The sequence below is a fragment of the Gadus chalcogrammus genome, chromosome 18, assembly GCF_026213295.1.
Source record: "Gadus chalcogrammus isolate NIFS_2021 chromosome 18, NIFS_Gcha_1.0, whole genome shotgun sequence".
Taxonomy (NCBI): Eukaryota; Metazoa; Chordata; class Actinopteri; order Gadiformes; family Gadidae; genus Gadus; species Gadus chalcogrammus.
The window spans coordinates 10378125-10402942 of record NC_079429.1 but is presented as its reverse complement, the minus strand read 5'-3'; the positions used below and the strand labels follow the sequence as shown (position 1 = coordinate 10402942).

The 24818-nt window shown below is 44.1% G+C and overlaps 2 protein-coding genes across 2 annotated transcripts; one reads left to right on the top strand and one right to left on the bottom strand.

Moving 5' to 3' along the window:
- Nucleotides 1–63: 63 nt before the first annotated feature.
- On the bottom strand, nucleotides 64–11937 carry rnls (renalase, FAD-dependent amine oxidase). The gene is made up of 7 exons (XM_056576821.1): nucleotides 11529–11937; nucleotides 11132–11237; nucleotides 10664–10806; nucleotides 10089–10247; nucleotides 3794–3967; nucleotides 3259–3434; nucleotides 64–506 (listed from the first exon to the last, which is right to left on the bottom strand). Exons 1-7 carry the CDS (start codon nucleotides 11644–11646, stop codon nucleotides 333–335), a joined length of 1050 nt encoding a protein of 349 aa, XP_056432796.1. The 5' UTR covers nucleotides 11647–11937; the 3' UTR covers nucleotides 64–332.
- A 99-nt stretch (nucleotides 11938–12036) lies between these two features.
- Nucleotides 12037–24808, top strand: lipf (lipase, gastric). Its single transcript, XM_056576820.1, has 11 exons — nucleotides 12037–12141; nucleotides 13205–13392; nucleotides 15983–16097; nucleotides 19310–19508; nucleotides 19785–19894; nucleotides 20527–20663; nucleotides 21284–21430; nucleotides 21938–22009; nucleotides 22707–22775; nucleotides 22996–23106; nucleotides 23372–24808. Exons 2-11 carry the CDS (start codon nucleotides 13213–13215, stop codon nucleotides 23492–23494), a joined length of 1263 nt encoding a protein of 420 aa, XP_056432795.1. The 5' UTR covers nucleotides 12037–12141; nucleotides 13205–13212; the 3' UTR covers nucleotides 23495–24808.
- The last annotated feature ends 10 nt before the right edge of the window (nucleotides 24809–24818 follow it).

Here is a 24818-nt window from a genome sequence, read left to right as displayed (position 1 = left end):
AAAACAAAGTGACTACCATTTGTGATCAAATAAAAAAATAATACTTCAGAGCCAACTTCCTGTCATGTGATATATTTGTCCCAGTGGATACATTTTTGATTCGTTAACACACACTGGGTGCGGTCAACAGTTTTATGACATAAACACATTTGACAATATTATTCAACCATTTTTTATTAATAGATATCCAGATGTCCATCTCTTTTAATGTCAAATTCAACAATATTCAACAAAAATCTCAAAAAGGACGATTGCACTGTTAATTATTTGCACATCCCTCCACAGAGGGTGTTTACGAGGTAGGGGAGGTGGGGGGGGGCGGGACCCAATGTTTAGCGGGGAGCTTCCCATTGGACGGAGGCCTCCTTCAGCGCGCCCAGCACCCTGAGGGCGGACTCCACGCAGCCGTCCAGGTTGGAGTGGGTGAAGCCATCTCCGCCGCACACCAGCAGGGGCTCGGCCAGGAGGGTCATGTGACCCGGGCATCCTGGGACCGCCATGAGGACCTGGGGGAGGGGGGGCGGGGACGGACAGACGCTCAGACGTTGGAATTGTTGGCGTGCATCCATGCATACACATCCACGGCTATATCACTCATCTATAGTTCACAAAGATAGTAGGCCGCGGCTGTCGGTTTATGTGTGTGCGTGTATTTCCTGCATTTTCAGCCAAGCAGGCTTACCATGAATTGTAAGGCCCAATCCCATTTCTACCCCTTACCCCTTACCCTTACCCCCCCCCCCCCTTGTTTTGAAGGGGGAAGGGGTAAGAGGTAGAAATGGGATTGGGCCTAAATCTCAGAACAGTACTGCTGTCCATCCCTGCTGTCGTTTTGAATGTATTGATATTCAACAGAGTATAATAAACATGTGAAGGGGGTCCTGTGAAGCTCAAATGGAGCGTGGCGTTCATGCTACCAGGGTCAGGGTTTTACTTTGTTTGGCCCGGGTGCCACCCGTCATTAAATATATGCTGCACTCATGGTGTTGTAAGAGCAGGTAGGGGACAGTCGAATACAGAGAATAAGAGGGGTGAAGGTGAGCTGGGGCTGGAGTCTGTATGCTATAGACGGCTGTTGCCTTTAACTTTGAAAAGACATGGTCCACAAATGACTTGATGTAGATCTGAAGAATACCATCTTATTAAACTCACTATTGTTGCACTTTGTGCCTCCCCCTCTCCTCTCTCTCAAATTTTGGATTTTCTTTCTCAAGAACTTAATTTTCCTTCATGACTGCAGCAACGCAGGAAGATGGCCACCCTTTCTGCCTGACCATAGATGCTCCTTTGTACTGGTCACAGAGATATGGTAATGTTGAGAGTGATGGGGATGTGGTAAATATTGAGTCTGTATTCTCCTGTTGACATGGGAAATGGGGAACAGTGTCTGTGCAGAGTCTCTATAGGCTGGATTTAAAAAGTACAAGATTAACCAATGAGTCAGTAAACCACACACACACACACACACACACACACACACACACACACACACACACACACACACACACACACACACACACACACACACACACACACACACACACACACACACGGGTCAGGGGTGACGGAACATCTGTGTAGGAGGCTGTGGCCACAGGCCAGGACCATGTGTAACGGTGTGTACGTGCGTGTGTATCTACAATGAGAGTGTATGCGTTTTTTTGTGCATCTTTGTGTATTTGCATGTGCGCAATCATGTGTTTGGGTATTTGTATGCTTGTGCAAATGCTGTATTTGTGTGTATTTGTGTGTGTGTACATGTGATGTGCCAAACTATGTGGGTGTGCTTAAACTGAGCGGGAGAGAGAGAGCTAAACAGCGAGGAATGGACAGAGAGAGGCAGGGAGAGAGACGTCCAGAGGGACAGAGATTGATTAAGTACCCATATTTATTTATGACTAGTCAAAACTATTTTAGTATGAACAAAAGTATGCACCACTAATGAATATGAACACTGTAAATATTTGTGGATAGAAATTAATAACTGCCCTCTTGGTCAGATCTTTGTTGACTACAACGATTTCAATAATAAAGATCACAACATGGCAGCAATATAACAAGCAGCAGACTAAATGTAAGGGAGAGAGGGACATCAGTTTGTATTGCTTTGTGGGAAAAGAGTAAGCAGCCAGCTAGCCTTGAACCATAATGCAACATTCATATTAACATCCTTTATGTCCAATTCTGATCCTTTCCGCTCAGCTACGATTTGACTACTAACACTGTGTCTGGTTCAGATTTGTTTCAGCTCAAGGACCAATTTTTTTTTAAAGTTTACCCCAATCAGATTGAAAGACACCACATTGAATTCTATGTGTGCTTTTCAAATCTATCAAATCTGCGTTCCATGAATAAAAAGTACAAATCTAATTTGGACCACGTCCGCCTGCAATGTGAACGAACGGCTCCATATTGGGGAGGAAATTCATCATGAGTTCGAGTACTAAGTGATTCCAAGGATGGAGTCCCCAGTACTGAGGTATGTTGTGGACATGGAATGGATAAACAGGAAATACACTTGAAAAGGAAACAAATTGTTGTCATTTTTCCTCTCCTCTTAATACACAACAACTCCTTTCCGTCTACAGACATTATGCAGGTTTAGCACTTGGTGACACACAGACTGCACTCTACCTATCGCATGTGCATGTTTACAAAGGCTTAGAAACATGGCACACACATGTACGTAAACACAGACACACACATACACACACAAACACACACACACACACACACAAATAGTACAAACACACCGAAAGGATTACATTAGAGGTGCTTATCGCGGTGGTCGGTTGAAACCCTTGCTCGAGAGACCCTGGCATTGGGAAAGGGCATTGAGGTGACAGGTCTAACTGCCCCCCTATTGGCCCCCTCTTACCCCAGGGGACTCTTAGACAATCGTGCTCCACTGGCATGAACAGATCATATCTTAGAAGTTGTAATATGGAAATAAACAACAGTTGATGTATTCATTTAAGATTTCAATTCTAAATTTGTCTTGAATCGTGCTTCCCATTGAATGACATATTAAAGACTTTATACTTCTTCTTGTGCTTAGCACGGGTTTAAAGTAGAATTTATGGAGTGATGAATCTACATAACTGCAATTCTGGCTTTTTCCCACATTCTCCAAATCAGGAGACAAATAATTTATTATTTGACATATATGTTAACAACCAAAGTGTAAACCATAAGATATATATCTATCTATCATCTCACTATGCTGTCGTCATCTTGTACGAGCTCCACCTGACTCACCTGGGAGTACCTCCACTTCTGACACTTGGTGCTGGTTGGCTGAGGCAGACCAGGAACTAGCTTGTGGAGCTCCTCCAAGATGATTGGCTGGACCTCCTCCTTGTCCAGTTCTAGGTGCTGCAGGCCGAACGGAACGCTGGTGTGGACCACCAGAGATGACCCGCAGTCTGGAGACTCTAGACACACACACACAGAAATGATCGGTATACAATACAAACATGAGAGAAGCATGAGTTTGTATTGTACACCCACATACTAACACGGAGGTATTTGGGCACATACAAAACATCAAAGTACAGTCACGTACACAGGACTTTGTCCTGAAAGACCTGGTGGTGGAGGACACTGGTACAAAAACATGGTTACTGTAGAGAGGTGGGGGGTGGTGGAGGGGCAGCTGTTAGACAGACAGACAGACAGACAGACAGACAGACAGACAGACAGACAGACAGACAGACAGACAGACAGACAGACAGACAGACAGAGGAAGAGACAGACAGACAGACAGACAGACAGAGGTCAGGGCTGCACTCACCCTGGCCACGTTTACGGTCGTCCACGGCGACGTAGCGGATGCAGGGGTTCCCGGGGACGTACCAGGCGGCCCAGGGGACGGGGACGGTGGCGGCCGGCGGGAAGAACAGAGCCAGGGCATAGCGCGACGAGTAGCTCACCGCCTCCAGCTGCTCCCTCTGGTCCGCAGCGAGCACTGGAGCCCCACCGGAGAGGAAGGGCGAGAGAGGGGGGGTTAAGCCGTCTGGTCGTCGGTTAAGCTGTTCCTCCATCCATCGACGTACTCAACCGTCCTCTGATCGATTCTCAGTCCATTCATCCACCCCTCCCGTCCTTTCATCCATCCATCAACTATTCATTCATCCAGCAAGCCTTCGATCCATCATTCAACCATCAAATCGATCAATGTATTCGTCAACGAATCCATTCATCCGTCCATTGCTTCATCCTCCACCCATCCACCTTGCCCCCCCCCAGCTCCTCCCTGGCCCCAGCCTCGACATGAATATGATGTTGTGAATACTGTGGGCCACTGCTGGACACGGACACACGTGAAGGTCGGCCATCGTTCTCTCGCTGTCGTGAAGGCAAACAGACCATGAGAAATATATCCAACACCAAAGACCCTGCCACAGACCCTCCTGTGTTTATGTGTGTGCGTGTGCATGTGTGTGCGTACATGTGCGCCGGTTTGTGCTAGCAACCACAAGCTGTGCGCCCCAGCGATGACGTCAGACTGTTATTTTGGGCCCAGAGTCCCACTTTGCTGTTGAAAAGGTTTCAGCCCACACACATCGGGGACACACTAAAAGACGATGGTGATCGTTGACGTGCCTGGTTTAATTCATCTCTGCCCCGTGGATCGGTATCGCAGCAGCCATCAGCCATAGATCCTGACCTACTGCCCAGCTGTACCCTACACGTCGTAGCTTCCAAACTGGGATTCTCTGCTCAGTGTGTGTGCCTCACAGAGCAGTTGTGAACCACCTGTTGAGTTGAGGTCAATCCACGTTGAAGAACATCCAGATTGAATAAATGGGGCATTGAGACATGGTGTCACTTTGACAGTGTTCTCGAAATCCAAGGAGACGCCCGGTTGTCGCTGTGACACAGAAAATATAATTAACCTTCATTTGAAAACGTCTTTATGTAGAGAGCAGCGATCCACATATATGAGGGCATCTCATGTCCAAGTGAACGTAGAAAATCAAATACTGTTCTATACATAAAATATATTATATATGTTATCAGTATACTGTATATATTATTAGGCCATATTATTTGGCTTTACATTATAATGCTTCCTGGTTAGCTTTGACCATATGGAAGCACTAGCTGTGCAGTTTGGCTGTGGACTGCATCTATAGGGAGCTTCACTGCAGGATCTCACACTTTATAGCGAAGGTAAGCCATGGAAACCAAAGGCACATGCACATGCACACTCACACACACACACACACACACACACACACACACACACACACACACACACACACACACACCATTGCCCCTTGGGATGAAACTGTGCCCCATCCTGTCTGAGGAATCATTTACACAGAGAATGTTATTATTAGAATGTGTGTGTGTGTGTGTGTGTGTGTGTGTGTGTGTGTGTGTGTGTGTGTGTGTGTGTGTGTGTGTGTTTCTCTGCCGGGAGGAAATGGGCGCTGTCCCTGTGAGCCAATCAGATTAGCCCAGGGTGACATCATCTTAAACACACACCGAAGGGGCTGACACAAGCTCCGTTTCATGCAGCGACACGTGCACGCGCACATACACGCGCGTGCACAGTCACACACACGCACACACACGGTTATTCTCAGAAATGGGTTTTGAATTAGGTCATCCAAAAGCTCTCGCTAAAGAAAAAAAGGGAAGAAAGAATCCACAAAAAATGGCTTCCAAGAACTTTTTTGTTCATCGTAAATCCATGTCAGATGTGAAAAGGAAGTTTACGCTAACAAGGGCAGGGTGGCACAATGCTAATCAAGGTTAACGATTAACCTATCAGGGCGAGGTTGGGGTTGGAGGTTCAGACGTGAAATAAGTGAAGCTATCTTGCGATCTTATCTTGTCTGTGGCCGGCGCAGCAGAAGCTTTCAGGGAAAATGTTGCAACACGGATGGAATTATTTCCCCTGCGTGTTTGCAACGCTGCCAGGAAAAGAGGCAGCATAGAGGAGCCCCTTTACTAAGTCGATATCCAAACACGTCCTAAAACTAAGCTTTTTCCTCAGTGTGCCTGTATTTGTTTATATTCAGGTGATTAATCATTTTAGGAACACTTTTGGCAGCTGCGAACGTATGAATACTTGTGGTGTATTCTTTCTTTTCGTGTAAGCTGCTTACATTTCTGATAAAAAGAAGCCAGTCTGAATTAATTTATTGGCCAGACAGACAGATAAGTCATACAGAGACTTAATGCGTTTAGGAAATCCAGAGAAGCAAAGAAAGGATTGTATTTCTTCACTGCAGCCAGGCGCGGATAACGGCCACTATTGCCCCCAACAGGTTGAATATGGTTACTGCGACTTCAGACAAAGGCGTACTTTGCAGTGACATAATCCACTTGTAGGAGACACACACACACACACACACACACACACACACACACACACACACACACACACACACACACACACACACACACACACACACACACACACACACACACACACACACACACACACACACACACACACACACTAAAATATGCTTTGTGTGCGTCTGCATTTGTCTGTGCATGTGTGCATCTTAGTCTGGTGTTTGCCTCTCATACTTGGTATAGGGTTAAAGGCAGTGTGATGTTCCGTAGCCATGGTAACAGTGAGGGCTAGAATGTCGTCCTAAACCATAATGATCAGGGATGAGAACACATGTTGGTGTCAGTATGCCTTTAGGAGCTCATGCAGACATAGAAACAACATGGTTCCTTTACGTTCACCTCCTCTTAGAAGACAACTTTACAGACTCATATATAGGATGCATCCCCATTTTAGATATAGTGACATGCTCCATGATATGCATCTTTGACATCACAAATAAATGATGAATGTGTATACATTTATATATACACCAGAATTATAGGTATTAGTCCACAATATCATGTGTTTAGCAGAATTAGACAGATAGATAGTGTATTGATACCGGATTAATCCTGAAGGAAATATAGCCAGCCAGTATGGAACACAATAAAAAGCAATACACGCAATAAAAAAACATAACATAAACGCAAGATACGAAAAGGATAGTCAAATTTCAAGGTCCTGTGCATATGGGACTTGGTAGTGCAGTAGATAAATAAATAATACACTGTGCGGATGGCTCCGGGGACAAAGGATCTCCCGAGTCCGTCGGTTGAGCAGCTCTGTGTCGGTAACCTGTCAGCGAACGTCCCCCTCTGCTGCCTGAAGGTGTGGGTGGGTGACGGTGGTTGTCCGTGATAGACAGCATGACAGACAGCAGTTTGCACAGGGTTTCTCTCTCTGCCACCGTCACCAGAGAGTCCGGCTCCGTGCCGACCACAGGGCAGGCCGGCCAACCTCCCCAGCTTGACCAGCGGCATCGCGTCCCCCTCCTGAACGCCATCCTCCCTCCCTCCCTCCCCAGCACACCGCCGCATAGGAAAGAACACTGGCGACCACGGACCGGCCAACATCCGCAGGAGTTTCCTGCAGATGTTAAAAGGGTCCGGCCTCCTCAGAAAATAGAGCCGGCTTAGCCTTTTCCTGTGTAGAGAATCTCCATGTTCTCCGATCAGCCCAGTGTGTCAACCAGCTGCAGCCTAAGGTACCCAGTGGTCCTCTGACCCCCTCTCTTCATCAACCCCCTCATTTGGGAATGGCTGCGGGAGTGGCCTGGACCTAAGACAGTCCACCACCATCCCATAGTAGTCCACCGACTGCAGTTGGTTTGACAGGCACCATACAACACACAAGTCAGCCAGCCGGCCCCTAGACTCCCTGACATCCTGAGGTCTGCCAGGGAGGTATTGCGTGGGTACATTGCGAGTCATCTCTGGGGTCTGAGGAGCTGGAGGAGGTAGAGGGTCATCCTCTCCTGTTAGTAGTCCAGTGGGGGTCTTCTCTGGGGTCTGAGGTGCTGGAGGAGGTAGAGGGTCATCCTCTCCTGTTAGTAGTCCAGTGGGGGTCTTCTCTCGGGCCTTAGAGGGTCGAGGAGCAGCCACTCCAGGGTCTTCATTATATGTGATGTTAATGCTGCCGGCCTGAAGCCTTGGGGCACAACGGGGAGCCCCCACTGAGGGCAGATTCAGACCAAATCAGGCATCGCGATGAAAAACCCAGTACGGCCATTAATTTGAATGGGGGGAATTGCATTTGATCGTATCACATGACGTCACATACGGGCCATGAAGTGACACTCCCACTTTGCAGCAGCAGTCTGCGCTAAACTCCGCCACGCCGGATTTGGTGTGTATCCCGCCTAAGGCACAGGGCTGAGGCTAGATGTCTTCCACCGTGTGGGGACCCTCGCCAGCAGCAGGCTCAGGATAACAATGTGCTGAGGGGGGTCCCCAAGCTCAGTGCCACAGGCTTCTAATAGTCTTGGGCGCACCTTGTCTGGGTCGGCTGCTTTCTCTGAGCAAAGTCTGCTCAGCTCTCCTCTGATCACCTGTGGTGATGGTGGGGTGGCGGGCGGGTGGTAGGGGGGCTGCAGATGGGCCACTGTCATGACCTGATGTGCTGATAAGCGAAAGGGGACGGCCTGGGGAGAGTGCCTGAGCAGATATATGGGGAGGGGAGGGGGTGACGGCTGGACAGACAGTAGGTGTTGAAGCTGGTACAGGTAAGGGCAGTCAAGCTGGATATAGAAGAGGTTTAACTCGTTCCCTCTCTCCATATTACCTTCTGTTGCACTGCCAGTCCACTGCTAGCGGCCCGTGGCGGCCCTCTAACGTCCCTGACCCCCCTCTTGATGTTCCTGTCTTGGAAGGCCTTCTTCTTATTATTATTGTTGAGGAGGTCCTTGACATTGCTGCCTACACAGGGGTTGTTGTGAGCAAAGCAGCGCTCAGTTTTCACAGGAACAACAATGTCCACGCAAAGGTTCAGGTAGTCCATCATGCAGTGTATGATGCTGTCAATGTCCTCTCAGTGTATGATGCTGTCAAGGTCCTCTCTACCTATCATTCGCTGCCGCTGGAAAAAATAAAATAAAAAAATAAAATAAATTCCCTACCTACCCATGACCTCAACTGACAACCAACAGGAACCAAACTTTTTTTTTTTTTAGGCCTAGTGGTGACACAGACTAGTATACTAAACCCAAAACACAGTCCCACCACGGAGGGGGAAAATACATGTTTTCATGCCCTGGTGGAAGAGAACTTACTTTCTTCAATGCCCTAGGCCAGTAATGCCGCTTTTCCACTGCATGGTACCAGCTCGACACGACTCGACTCGACTCGACTCAGCTCGCATTTTTGGCGTTCCCACCGCGAAAACATGGTATCTGGTACCTGAAGTGGCTGCTTTTTTTAGTACCGCCTCGCTCTAGGTTCCAAGCGAGCTGAGCCGATGCTAAAAGGTGACGTCGGCAGACGGTCGGCCACTGATTGGCCAGAGAGTGTGACGAAGTCACGAGAGCGACATGGCAACCATGCTGGTAACAGCCATAGCAGCGCCGCAGCCAACATATTCCACTTCTTCAACTTCTTGACAAAAAGCACCAGACCGAGCAGCACGAATACCATCACATCGATGTCCTCCATTGTTGTTATGTGGGTTCTGTCCATGTCATGTGTGGGTTGCGTAGGTGTTGTTTGCGTCGCGTACAAAAATACGTCACGGCCCTTTCGCGCAGCCGACCCCGCCCACATCCAGGAGGTACTATTTGCGGTGGAAAACGACCCGTGCTGCAATCGTGTCGAGTCGTGTCGAGTCGAGTCGAGCTACATGTGCAGTGGAAATGCGGCATTAGGTGATTTTTACATTTACATTAACATTTAAAAGACGCTTTTGTCCAAAGTGACTTACATACAAACATTCACACACACGGACGGTGTCAACATGGTTGACGTGTCAACCATGTGAGGAGACATTCGGGAGCAGTTAGAGTTAGGTGTCTTGCTCAGAGACACCTCGACACACAGCTGGGAGGCGCCAGGGATTGACCTAGCAACCTTCTGTTTAAAAGTAAACTCGCTCTACCTCCTGAACTACTGCAGCCAAGGTGATGGCTACAGAAACTGCTCACTTGGACGGAAAATGTACGTCAGACTACTTCAGTAATTGGCTTATTGGGATAGTGGTTCGGGGTGGTCGTGTGGATTAGTGTCTGTGTGTTCTTGTGACTTACGATCTGACAGGTCACCCTGCAGCTGGAGTATCTGAGGCACAGGCATCGTTAAGACCACGGCGTCAAACTTCTCCGGCTCGCCACCCTTCCTATGCACCTCCCATGATGCACCTCTTCGGAAGAGACTGGTCACATGATGGTCGAAGTGCAACTGGGCTCCTTCTCGTTAGGAGGAATGGAGAGAGGGAGAGAAGACAGAGAAAGGATGAGATAATAGGAAGAGATATAAATACACAGCAAGAAAGGATATAGATACTGTAGATAGATAGATAGATAGATAGATAGATAGATAGATAGATAGATAGATAGATAGATAGATAGATAGATAGATAGATAGATAGATAGATAGATAGATAGATAGATAGGAGAGAGTGTGAGAAGTATTTGAGGAAGTAAAATCTTTGAGGAGAAGATGGAGATGTATTGAAAAAAAAAAGGAAGGACAACATTTAAATGTTCATAAGTGAATAAGGAAAAATAGATTGAAATATGGACGGGCAAAAAAAAACATCATTGTGTGACGGACCATGTCAGTCGAATGGTCCGCCAGCCGGTCAGATTGATTGATTGATCACCTGACTCTTTGAGGAAGTGCTTGGCGATGGAGGACATGCCCGCTGGAGTGACATAGTTCTTGGTGCCATCCACGTCCCGAAGGCCTTCTACGGTAGCTTCCAGAGGTTTCAGTATTCCATGAGCTAGAAGCTCTGCATAGATGCTAAGCGGGGGAAATGCCAATGTTTAAGCCTAAACTCCCACCCAAACCAAAGCATGACAACCGATGCTAAACTAATTTAGTTATTTGATGACTATTTCATCGATTTAGTAGTGATTTAGAAGCGATTTACAGTAAATTGAGATCAATGTCAAAGGAGCAGGTGTTGATTGGGAACCCTGAACCTTTCGACCTAGGGTTCAATCTAGACTTTAAGACCCATTGTACCAGATAAGCACAAAACTAAGTGACAGCCAAAACAATGTAAATCCATGAAGAAAATATTAATGGAAGAGTGGAAACACCAAAGACAGACACAGACACCTACCTGTGATGTGCTTGAGCGTAGTACTGTGTAGCACTGATATACTGTGCTCCCAGATCTGCTAAACTAGATGTGCCGTCTGGATTTCTACTGGTCGACATCCTTCCCCCTAAATGGAAGAATAAAGTTGAGGAACAAACTGACATCGCCATTGTCTTCATCACATCTATAATACGTGTAAATTTAAATTAAATTGACTGTTAGCAATGCAAAGCTAAATATATTCAGCTTGGCGTTAACAAAATATTTTTACACAGGCCTATTGGGATTCCTGGCAATCCACATTGTTGTTCATAAAGCCTAAAGCCTACTTGTATTGTGTAAATATGCCAAATCTAACACAATCCTCAGAAGTTCTGCTGAAATATTCAATGGCACCCTTTAAATCGTCTAAACTTACCCGTGCCCCTTGACTTGTCCCACACGACTATTTGTACTTTGCTTTGCATTTCTCTCCTCAAAAGACAGGCGCATAAACTACCAGTTACCCCGGCGCCCACTATCAATACCCGGGACATGTTCACGTAAAGAAAACGACTACCAGACTTCCACAATTCAACTTGTTACATGAATATCATTGCAGAATGTCAGCTTGCTGTCTTCAGTCTAAAAAATACGTGTTGGCCAACCAATAATATTCCCGGGGTTGATTTCTGATCCATTTGAGGCGGCACGTAACTATGCACTTTTAGACAAGTAATAAACAAATAGCTATGTACAACAATGGCAATCACTGTTTGGTATAGTGCACATTTGTGCATGTGTATTTAATCAATTTGATTTGAAGTCGAATCGAGGTTTGATAAACTTATTATCGCATCCTGAATAGTTGCAAAATAAATAACAACAATGTAGCAACGTGATAATAAGCACAATTTTGACCAATCAGTGAGCGGGACCGAGAGGTCGGGGTGACGTCCCAGCCAGGAGCTCTCGTGACTCCTTCTCCTCCTCCTCTTTCTTCGTCCATGGTCTCCTTTTGATTCTGCATGACAGAAGTCAGTCTCATCTTGGTAAGTAGACGTACTGGTCATAAAATACTTTGTTCTTCCAGAGTCTAGGCATGTAAGAAAAATGTATTTGAGTGTACTTGGAGTTTAGGATGTCATGTTTATGTTTCTCTGTGTTTGGTTTAAAATCACCAAAGAAGAGTCAGGGATTTGATCATGGGTACAGGATGTCCTGCGAAACGTGCAAACTAAAGCACAGCCGAAAGCAGTTTTAAAAAAGTTAATGGTTTATTACAAAAGGTTTGAGATATATCGAAGATGCATCTTTAAAACATGACGGCCATATTTGAATAATTTAACGAGCGGGACGAGCAGAACTTGACCCAGTAAACATGTACGGGAAAATGCGGTTAATGGTTTACTTTTGGTTAATATTCTCTCAAACATACTCGTCTCTCCTCGTCTATATATACGCATACGAATTATTGGGAAGAAATCATGTTAATCACCAAATGCAATTAAGACATACTTCAGCTCTGCAAAAATATAAGGTCGAATTTTTTATAAACTCAGCCCGTGGTGAACCTTGCATTATTACGAGGGAAGGCAAACACACGAACGATTCCGCAGACAACTGTGATTAGACCCAATTCTATTTTGAAGGGTGGATGTTTAACCTTTCCTTATCAAATGTAAACAGTTCTTTGAAGGTCTGAGCAGTTTCAAATCTCTCCTGTGGTCCAACATATTGGGGCGAAGTCCTTTCTGTCAATTTCTATTTCAAACCACCGAAGAACGAGCCATTGACCAAAGTGGTCTCTGATAGCTATATTGTAATATAATACAATTGTCATGACTTCTGAAAAAAAACACAACACACTTTTGACACTATATTTGCCTTCGAAAGCTAAACAACATAAGGTAAAACAGTTATACACACTTGCTTCGGGAAATGGTATGGTGGAATGAGAAATAATCTCTGGCCTTTTTGAGTGTATTTGTTTGTGTGGACGAGAGAGAGTGACAGAACATGTGGGAGCGAGAGTGAGAGAGAAACAACTTACAGACATAGAGTGAGAGTCATAGTGATTGATAATAAAGTATGTATATCTTCATGCATCTTCAGATGTGAGGATGCTGTCGGTTGCACTGTTGGTGTTGGCCCTCTGTGGCACGGCCCTTAGTGATCCAGTTTACAGAGCAGGGGCACCCAGATGGGACCCTTACCATGGACAAGCCATCTTCCAGGGAAAGAAGCACGCACGCCTTCTGAAGCAAGGAGCTGGCCTCGACCCGGAGGTCGACATGAACATTGTGAGTTGAACGATCACACACACCCACACACAAAGGAGATGCAAACCAACATGACACACACATAGACACACACACACACACACACACACACACACACACACACGCACACACGCACACACACACACACGAAACGCAAACCAACCTAACACACACACACCAACATACACACACCGAAACACACTCACAAAATTGACACACACAAACGCACACTGTATTGAAGACTATGTTGTTGAGTGACTTTTTCATAAATGTTTTATTCGATCAGGTCGGAAATGTCTTATTATAATGCAACCATGACCTGCAGTTTTTCAGTTTCAAGTTACAAATTAATTTGATCTATTAAGAAGGTTAAAAGACTAAACAGGTTGGTCCCAAAGTGCTGTACAGATTATTTTACAGTGCAAATGCACACACAGACAATACGCATGCTGACAAGTTAGGGACACAGGAAAACAGGAAATAGGTGCATAAACAAATAATCGAAACAATAAAATAGGAATCTAATTGCGTACGTGAGTACTGAAAACAATGAAACAGGTAATGCATAAATGAAAACATGTGTTGAACTAGTTGGTCCACTGAATCATTTAAGGCTATTCAATCAAACAGGGAGTCAGGCGTAAACACCAAGCATTTCGCTTCTATTCTCTCAAAATACTTTTAATTCGAATTAGAAATTAAAATGTTTGTCAAAACAGTTCTGAGTAAACATTTTTCATAAAAAAAATACTTGGGTTGCTGTTATTGTGGAATCATATTTTAATCCAATTAGATGTGAACAAACTGGAAAAAACATAGGGCTATATTTGACCCGAATGTGATGCTAGGGGGCTGAGTATAATCAGTGGGCTACAGTTCCCCTTTCCTATCATGACCAATGCTGAGAGAGATCTTTCATGATGGATTAGCAGCACAACTGAGAACTGTTGGGTGGTGGCTATCATGAGATTTATAACCTTTTGACGCACTTCATAGATAATATATTATAATGCGTGATCTTTTTGGTTTATCATTTAAATCAAGATGGCTTACTTTACGTAACCCTGAGCTGTTTGTTGTTTGATGCATCAGTTGGTGATAATTAGGCAATTATAAGGTTAATGTAAAAAACATTCTGGGTAACAGATCAACACATCAATCAAAATTTTCCTTGTTCCTCAATTTCTAAGCAAAACCGGAAGAACACAGTACAGTAGGCTAGTAAAGTCAAATAGGTATTGTGTAGGATTTGGACAGTTTTGAATTTGTAACGATAAACAAAGATTAAGTGAGGCCGGAAAGGAACATTAAATATTTGGTGGTAGCCTTTAAGGCCCAATCCCATTTCTACTCCTTACCCCTCCCCCTTGTTTTGAAGGGGTATGGGGAAGGGTAAGGGGTAAGGGTAAGGGGTAAGGGGTAGAAATGGGATTGGGCCTAACTCTATGGGCTGACGGTGATGTCGGATCCATGGCCTTTCTCGCTGGCCTTCTCCCCCAGGTGAGGCTGTGGACATTAGCAAACCAACCTAGTGCCTTTCTACCCTGGGGTCAAACACCTGATAATACACTATATGTGGCTCCAAGATAAGTCTTGTCTTTATTACGACATTCTGCACCGCCATCACCGTATCTAGCATTTTCTAATTCCTCATCTAAAGTAATTTCTACCCACGAGTCATCACCCATGACCTTGGCAGTAATAGTAAAAGCTTTTATTGGTATTAACTCACCTAGGAGTATAGCAAATCACAATCGTCCTTCCTCAAAAGTGTTTTTTGCACCACAGTGTTTGCAAGGAAGTGTGATATCATGGACTTGAGATCGGGGTGTGTGTGTATTTCTGTTCCCTGTTTGTTGAACCTTAGCCCAAATACAACCTATGACTCACGTTCAGATAAGAGTTGCCAACTCAAGCCAATAAAAAATGTCCTACAATCATCAAGAAGACCTTCATCAGATTACATCAGAGTTAATAGATTCAGGCTTTATGAATGTACAGGCAACATGTGATGTAGGAATGAGCTCATCTTAAAATACATTCCACCTGGAAAGGTTTTTTACCTGGAAGAGGATTTTAAGTGTAAACAACATTTTTGTTGTTGAAAATATCTGGGATGTGATTCGATTTAGCAAGAAATGGAATTTGCCAGATTAGGATCCTTCAGCGTCAAACATGTTTAACGCAAAGTACCGGGATGGAGAAACCAAGAAAAGGTGTTGACCGAAGCTGCAGAGAGCATAGGCACTTAAACGTGCTGATGAGTCACCAGGTCAAGAAAGTTGTTAGTTAAAAAAATAAATAAAGCATCAACAGAACCAAGATTTATAGTGAAATAAAGGTGGGATCAATAATCGATCATCCCAATTTGGCTCTCAATGACACTTGGAAAATGTAGCCAAGGAACTTATCTCATCATCAGAAACTATTAACAATTGATGTGTGTTTGTGTGTGTGTGTGTGTGTGTGTGTGTGTGTGTGTGTGTGTGTGTGTGTGTGTGTGTGTGTGTGTGTGTGTGTGTGTGTGTGTGTGTGTGTGTGTGTGTGTGTGTGTGTGTGTGTGTGTGTGTGTGTGTGTGTGTGTGTGTGTGTGTGTGGTTCTGCGCTCCAGTCTGAGATCATCCGTCGCTGGGACTACCCGGTGGAGGAGCATGACGTGGTGACGGAGGACGGCTACATCCTGTCCGTCAACAGGATCCCCCACGGCCTGCATCAGAAGGCCTCAGGTGGGTAGTACACACCACCCTGGGACGGCCTGTCTCTAATACATCTCTAGACCTGCTGGAAGGACGTAGGGGTATAACGGGCCTTTTTTAACATCTCTCTCAAACCCTTCAGGAGGTTTGGAGATTAAATGTGGAAACGAAAAAACTATTAAAGAGGTTTTTATGATTTAAAAAGGGACTCTTCTTGTTTGAACGGCAATCAATGGAATACAATTTGATTTAATGAATTCAGTTGAAATCTGTGTACGGCTTACTTGAATGATGAATGATGTATTTGTGACGGATCATATTTGCATCACATTTAAATAAACTAAAATGATTCAGTCAATTTTAGGCACAGAAATTAAAATGCGCACAGCCTATAAAGAGGTCTGACAGTATTTGTAGAATATCACAGGAATGGCAGCAAATGTGCGCAGCAGAAGAAAGGCTGGGGCTAGTTGGGGGATATTTGAGAAGCAAAGAGAAGGAGGTAGTGAAAGTAGGATTCAGCATGAATCTTTGAACAGGAACAGAGAGTGAGAGTCCTTGAGGTGGAAAAAAAAAACCCAACGCTGTCATGAGATACCCAGATATCCAGGTTCAACTTTCAATGCTCTCTCGTCTCTATATACCTTCACCATGTCTCTCTTTCTCTCCCTTGCTCTTTCCTCTCTGTCTCTAACTCTCTTTCTCTCTGTCTTTCTGTCTCACTCTCGCTAACTTTCTTTCTTGTGTCTATCTGTCTCTATTACCAAAGCAGTTTACATTTTGAACAAAGGAAAGATTATGGTACTGAAAAAATGTGATAGACCAAATGAAATATCGATTATCAGTGCAAGCATAGTACAAATAAATTAGGTAATGGTGAGTGAGTGAATCTCTCCCTCGTCTCTCTGTCTTTGCATCTCTATGTCTAAAAGTCCTGTTGAAGGAGTGATCAAGGCGTCGATGTAAGCAGGCTTCAGTATCTTTTACTGAACAAGATTAGAACAGTGATTGTTTTTGTTTGAATTATTTAGGTTGGACTGATTCAAATGCAGTGAACAGGTGACCTTACCAAACCCCCTGACTTGTTGTCATGGAGACAGGGAGATGTATTCATTCCCTCATGGGACTATTTTTATTCATGTTATACTTATTATTATAACTTGTTACAAATTTCTTATAATTTTATATGAAATTAAATTGAACAAGATACAAGGTATTTATAGGTATGGCAGAAATGACTTCAGGGGGTTTCATGCAGTAACTTCATCAACTGAAATTTCTGGAAACTTTGTGCTGGCATTTTTTTCCTTTAGATTTACATTTTAGTTGGAAGCAGCTGAACTCTGTGTGAACTGCCGAAACTGGCACAATGTCGACATAGCCAGGCTTTGGTTAATAAATATCATAAATTACTGAATGAACATCAAATAATGCTCCCCTCACCTCTCACACACACATATATACACTCACACACACGTCACTCACACACGCACACTCGCAATCACCCCCATACACACACACACAGACACACACACACACACACACACACCCTCTGGGGTTTTTTCCTCCTCCTCCCTCTCTTCTACTTTTGTATTCTCTCTCTTCTCTCTCCTCTCCCTTGGTTTCATGTTAGCTCTCAGAACACACAGAACCCAACTAATTAATTCCACTGCACTCTCCATGAACCTGAATCTGTGGAGTTTTTTTGTCATCCATTCTAATTCCTATTTACGCTGATGTGTACCATTAGGAGGTCATGTGACCATGTGCTCTGGTTTAAAGCAGCTCTGTGATAGGCTGTTTGGAACGGGGAAGGCGGGACCATTAGGGTTGGAATTGAAGTAGCAAGCCTGGGGCTGCGATTGTGCGCACACACACACACACACACACACACACACACACACACACACACACACACACACACACACACACACACACACACACACACACACACACACACTAAACTTTTGTTTAATGCAGATACACGCAGCTGATCAGCAAGGTAGTGCATTTATGATTGAGTTCATTTGTAACGTTTTTTTTCAAGATTTAGAAAACCTTTTTATGGATAAGCTTTTATTTTTAATGTTTTTAATTGATTTATATATTACATATATATTAGCCTTATATAAATGTAACCCTCTGTGAACTATATTTATATGAGGTTAGTAATGGCATATATATATATATATATATATATATATACACACATAAATGTACATACACACACATAACCCATTACAAACCTAAATATCAAAACGAAGTTTCACATATTATAGTTTTTAGGTATGTATGTAGGTTTTTTTTATTCCGCACTCATTCATCCATTGCATTGACATAGTATTGTGAAAAGCTATAATTTCTTCCGCTCATGTTTCTTAATGGGTCTCATCTGTCCACCTGTCAGTTCTAAATCCTAGGAGTTATATTTACACATTTGAATCCCCTAAATATTTACTAAAAGAAGAGCGAGGGATAGAGATAGGTATATTCTTAACCCATTTCGTATTCGTAATGATACATGTTGCATGGTTGTTGATGTAACCTCAGATATCACAGACAAGACTGTGTTCTTCTTACCTCAAAACAAAAAGATACAAGGGAAGAGTTTGATGATTGGACTCCACTGCCACCTGCTGGACAGTGAGGAAATACAAATAATCTGCATATCGTGCTGTTGCAAGGGACTGAGATGGTACTGTTATGCACATAAATATGGTATAACAGCATTAATCATACCTCCTAAACTCCTAAAACATTAGTTTCTTCTTAATTACTAGTAATCTACTAACTCACCAATAACAACCAAAAAACAGATTCCCAGGTCTGATCTACTCTTTTATAGCTCTACTTTTATCTCTATCTATCTCTTCCAAAGTGATTCACAGTGATTCATTTGTATTAATGAGAAGGAAGAGGTCTTGGGCATCTTTATCTAAGATGGTTAGGCTAGAGGTTAGTCTGTACACTGGGGTACAATCCCAGATGTCCACAGATGTTTTCAACTAGGGGTCACATCTCTCGTTATGTGTTACCATGTCAACGTCAATCTATCCCCCCCCCCCCCCCCCCCCCCAAATGTGATTGTGGCGATCGGAGCCAACGAAAGCCTGAACCTAAGTTAAACAAAAGTGTGTTTGAGAGGTCGGCGAGGTGGCCTTTGTAAAGATTGGATAGTGGGGACCAGCTCCAGGGGAACCGGTTCAGTCCAGTTACTGGTGTCCTCTGTGTTGCTCCCCCAGGCCCCAGGCCCGCGGTGCTCCTGCAGCACGGCCTGCTGGCGGCCGGCAGCAACTGGATCACCAACCCGCCCAACTCCAGCCTGGGCTACGTGCTGGCGGACGCCGGCTACGACGTGTGGATCGCCAACAGTCGCGGGAACACCTGGTCCCGGAGACACGTGGAGCTGGACCCGGAGCAGGACGCCTTCTGGAAGTTCAGGTACGGTCAGAACCTGTGTTCTCTCTCTCTCTCTCTCTCTCTCTCTCTCTCTCTCTCTCTCTCTCTCTCTCTCTCTCTCTCTCTCTCTCTCTCTCTCTCTCTCTCTCTCTCTCTCTCTCTCTCCCCCCCCCCCCCCCCCCCCCAGTCTTATGCAGGATGAGTTCTGAACCTGTCAGACCAGTGAGAGTATGGAAGTGTAAAGTGCCAGTATTTAGTTTGTCATTTCCCCCCCTGTCTCTACCGCCCCCCCCCCCCCTCGGCCCCTCCTGTCTGCAGTTATGATGAGATGGCCCAGAAGGACCTGCCTGCCATGGTGGACTACATCCTGAAGATCACGAGCCAGGAGAAGATCTTCTACATGGGACACTCCCAGGGAACCACCATAGGTACCCTGCAGCCAAACACAGAAACAACAGCTAGGCCTTCCAAACATTGCATTCGGGCCAAATTAAAGGATTGGGCAGGCTTATTATTGGCCTGCAACAGCTCCTATTTTGAAAATAAATTCCATAGATTTGAGTAAAGTTAGTGTAGTATAAAAAAAAGAACACGCTTGAACATACACACACACACACACACACACACACACACACACACACACACACACACACACACACACACACACACACACACACACACACACACACACACACACACACACACACACACACACACACACACACAGCCCTGTCTGTGTAGATCAGTCCAGTCGACCGAGCCTTTTATGATCCAGAACATATTTACGGAATTATCTTTTTTCCCCTTCATTTTCCTATGTTGTTGGTTCAAATATGCCGTTTCAGTATCACATCTGCCTTTGGTTCTCCACTCACATGACCATGCTGGAGACTGTGGAACTAATATATCACATTGAGATTGGCATAAAAAATCCCTAGAGCACAATACAGTCAGCGTTCGTATACTGTTACCATACCTATCTCCAAGTTGTATCTTTTAATGTTATGCTTCTTTATTTACATTTCTCTCTCTCTCTCATCCTCTCTCTTCCCCCCCTCAGCCTTCCTGGCGTTCTCAAGCATGCCCGAGCTGGCCAGTAAGATCAAGCTGTTTGTGGGTCTGGCTCCAGTCGCCACCGTGGCCTTCGCCAAAAGCCCCATTACCAAGCTGTCGTTCCTCCCCGACTTCCTGATATGGGTAAAGACCTGACCCACTGAAACCCTTTCATACATTGATTGCATGAACAACCTTGTTCATATACAGACAGGGCGAGTTACTCGGTTTCATCCCCAATGTCGGCAGCCTACCTAGGGGCGACATCCTTGAGCAAGATGTGCCTAGCCCCCTATAGGCTCTTCAAAGGATTATACCAGTCTGGGTGATCACACCGTGGTAGCCGTCTCTCCTGGCTTCACTTAAACATCTGTTTCTTATAGTATTTGTCAAAGTTACGTCCTTTTACCTATTCTGCCAAAGAGCCTTTAGTATGCACGCGCCGGCCATGAATGTAAACAATGGCAATATAGCACCATGGTCTATTGGAATCAATGCACGTCGCATCAGTGTGGACTTGTTGACAAAAACTGTGAATCGTCATTATTGTCCAAAATGCCAAAATGACTAAATGTTAATAGTAAATAAGCTGTTCTACAGAAGAATATAAACGCTGTTTGAAGTTCAGATATGCTTATATGAACACATCAAAGGAGTTCTCATCGGTGATACGGTCAAAGATGTTCAGGTCTCAGATCTGACCTGTGATAAACAGTGTCCGCGTGTGGAAGTATGACCACGCATTCCTTTCACCGTCCCTGCAGGACCTATTCGGCAGGAAGAAATTCCTCCCCCAGAATGACATGATCAAATGGTTCGCAGAGAACATCTGCAACAAGGTGGTCCTCAGCGAGCTGTGCGGCAACCTCTTCTTCCTCCTCTGTGGCTTCGACGAGCTAAACCTCAACATGGTGAGAACATATTTTTTTTGTTGCATTTATATCCATTGTCCCCAATCTATGAGCAGACACTCTATAGAGCTGAGTCTCACTGAGGGGAACCCTAGCACGTTGGAACGGCATACTCTATACACAGGTGCAGGAAGTAGGGTGTATCTACTAACTATTTTACAATTACGGGTTTTTGTTGCTATTATCCAAAGCAACATGAAGGTCATTCAGATGCGCAGGTAGAGGGTTAAGGCATCGAGCACAGGTAGCCTGTGAACCTTGGGGTTCAAACCCTTTTTAGCTGCACTAGCCTCCCCCAAAACCATGGGGGTACACAGACATGAGACAGAACCCTGAGCGGCTCTGGGACCTAGTGATTGCTTACAATAGTTCCCAAGGTGGTCAATGTAGTGTACTGAAATTATTTTGGCTTGTACTTTTTGGATGCTTTGTATTTTACGTGTGTGTGTGTGTGTGTGTGTGTGTGTGTGTGTGTGTGTGTGTGTGTCTCTCTCTCTCCCCCCACAGACCCGTGTCCCCGTCTACACCACCCACTGCCCCGCCGGCACCTCGGTGCAGAACATGATCCACTGGTCCCAGGTCAGTTGCTCGATCAATCAACGTGTTGATTTGTTTATTAAGGGGATCCTCTTGTTCTCGGTGGTAATAATCTAGATCTAGGTCCACTATCAGAGCATGGCATTACCACTGCCACGGTTGGGGGTTTGAATCCCATTAAGACCATCCAAGCTAAGAAATGTAGGCACGTTATTCGATAGCCTGGTAATGTGTATAGGCCTTCGTACGGTAGGAATATTCATACTGGTTTAAATAATAAATATTATAGTATTTCCCATCTTTGCTGTGCAAGTTTTGTTCGAAAGTTCAGTGATTGAAACAAATAAAAGCCTGGGCTATTGAAGTTTTACGGTAGGCCTACCACTGTCATGCACCTACCCGATGTCAAGTGGACCGGGTTGAATTCCATGCAGGTCTCTCTTCTTATATCCATCTTACCAATCATATTTTATTACTGTCCTTCTCAACACACTTTGATCTCACTAAAAGGCTAGCAGCACGAAATAAAGGGATATTTAGAATAGAAAAAATGTGCGATTAATCGCGAGTTAACTATGACATTGATGCGTTTAAATATTTTAATCGCTTAACAGCACTAATATATATATATATATATATATATATATATATATATATATATATATATATATATATATATATATACACACATATATACATATACACATATACATATTAATCTGACTTTTCTTTTTCCCAGGCCGTGCATGGTGGAAGGCTCATGGGTTACGACTATGGGTACAATGGGAACATGGCTCACTACAACCAGGTAGGACCTCCACGCTCCCATCACATTACAAAAACTTGCTAAATATCTTCCGGCCCTCTCGATACTAGGAAAAGCATGATAATGTGTGAAAACTCAAATCAATCCTCTGTTGTATCGTTACCCTACATATCTTACTCACTATGTTTGAATTCACGTTTCGCTCACAGCCATTGGTCTGTCCTTGCTCCTCTTTTCCTTTTCTACTTCCTTGCCCATCCAGTCCACTCCCCCTCTGTACCACGTGAAGGACATGACGGTTCCCACTGCTCTGTTTACCGGGGGACATGATACGCTGGCGGACCCCAAAGACGTGGCCCTCCTGCTCACTCAGGTTGGTGGGGGCAGCCCCTTTCTCTGGCTTTTTTAGAACTGATCCCCAGTTCTAAAGAACTGGGGCTTTTTATGTTTTGTAAAAGCACTCAAGAAAAGTACAAATAAAAAGGCAATTATGAATGCAGATTGCATTGGTACTGGTAGTATTATAGTACATTAGAAATGTAAAGGGAATGTATATAGAAGGACAACCCATGGATTAGATATTTTTGGGGTCTGTATTTACCATTTGTATTCTGTGCCGTCCCGTCTCTCTGACTTAGGTCTCCAACCTGGTCTTCCACAAGCACATCAAGCACTGGGAACATCTGGACTTCATCTGGGGCCTTGACGCCCCTGAACAGATGTATCCAGACATCCTCAAACTCATGCAGCTCCACCGATAAATCTGCAGGAAGGGTTCTACCTATGTGTGTGTTGGTGTTTTTGTGTGTTTGTGTGTGTGTTGTGTGTTTGTTTCAGACGGCAGATTTGACTGTTTTTAATCACCACCAGAGGTCACTATCGTGTCGTACCTCTTGTGTGTAGTGACTTATGAACAAAACTAAGCAACTATGAACAATGGACAGAATAATATTTTATTGTGAAGGGAAAAAGGATAGGAATGGGTTGGTGGAACCACTGACTACTTGTATCTACTATTTTTGGTTGACTTTGTGTGTGTGTGTGTGTGTGTGTCTGTCTGTCTGTCTGTCTCTAATAGGAGACTGTGACACTGAGGCCTTGAATCAGATGTTATTCTACTTTTTTAATGAAATCTGAAATCTTGACTTTAAAGCTTTGTTTCTTTCTAAGATTAGCAACTAGGAACAATATACAGAATAAAGTTTTTAATGCAAAGGGTAGGAGGAGAGGAATGGATGAGTACTTTTATCTGAGTACTTTTATCTGGTTACATTCTTTGGATGTGTTTGTGTGTGTTTGAGTTAAGGAGAATGTGCATCTGATTTTATTCCAGTTACGTTTTATTTTAATCTGAAAGCGTGACAATGTCTGTTTCTTTATCAGAGTAGGTACTTCTATCTACTAAATTACTATTTTTTTTCTCAATTTTCTTAATCTTTATATTGTTTACCAGTGTGCATGAATTAAACCCTAAAAAGGTTTGCCGTTTAAGCACTGGCCTGACAAATTTTAAGTTGAATAGGGAATTCAAAGAAAAATGTATTTTATAATTAATCCATTTGTTGATGTACAACCATCCACAACTAAAGCAAAACTCGTTACATAAACAGAGCTATTGTCCCAATATCTTTAACGGTGTCATATTGAATGACAGTAACAGCTAATATCTGAGCCAAGTAATCGTACGTGTGTGACTTTAAGCAAAAGATTGCTGTTCTAGTACTGCAGTAGCATAGTGTTTCTGTTATCAGCTGACCATCTGTTCCTGCATTCTTTTGTGTCTTTAGTTTGTTTAAAGGAAGTTAATACTGCATACAGTACATCAGTCTTTATCTACATCTGTGCGTCTAGGGTCTGTATTATATGGGTATAATAGAGGACTTGTATAGAGCACTGGTTGATTATTGATTTGCAGTACTCTGTGTGGAAACAACCGGATAAGACTGCTTTGGGACTGGTGAATTTGACAAATAAAGAGCAGTCATCAAAAGCATTTATGTGGGATCTATCAGTTATTGACCCTTTAGTATAGGATCTAATCATAAATGTGTATTCACACTTCAACAGATGACACCCATAAAAAGT

Coding starts and splice junctions, on each gene's coding strand:
- rnls (XM_056576821.1), bottom strand. CDS start 11,646: ATGTCCCGGGTATTGATAGTGGGCGCCGGGGTAACTGGTAGTTTATGC. Junction 10,807..11,131: donor TACGCTCAAGCACATCACAG/GTAGGTGTCTGT, acceptor TCCCCCGCTTAG/CATCTATGCAGAGCTTCTAG. Junction 10,248..10,663: donor GCACTTCCTCAAAGAGTCAG/GTGATCAATCAA, acceptor CCTAACGAGAAG/GAGCCCAGTTGCACTTCGAC.
- lipf (XM_056576820.1), top strand. CDS start 13,213: ATGCTGTCGGTTGCACTGTTGGTGTTGGCCCTCTGTGGCACGGCCCTT. Junction 19,509..19,784: donor GACGCCTTCTGGAAGTTCAG/GTACGGTCAGAA, acceptor TCCTGTCTGCAG/TTATGATGAGATGGCCCAGA. Junction 20,664..21,283: donor TCCCCGACTTCCTGATATGG/GTAAAGACCTGA, acceptor CCGTCCCTGCAG/GACCTATTCGGCAGGAAGAA.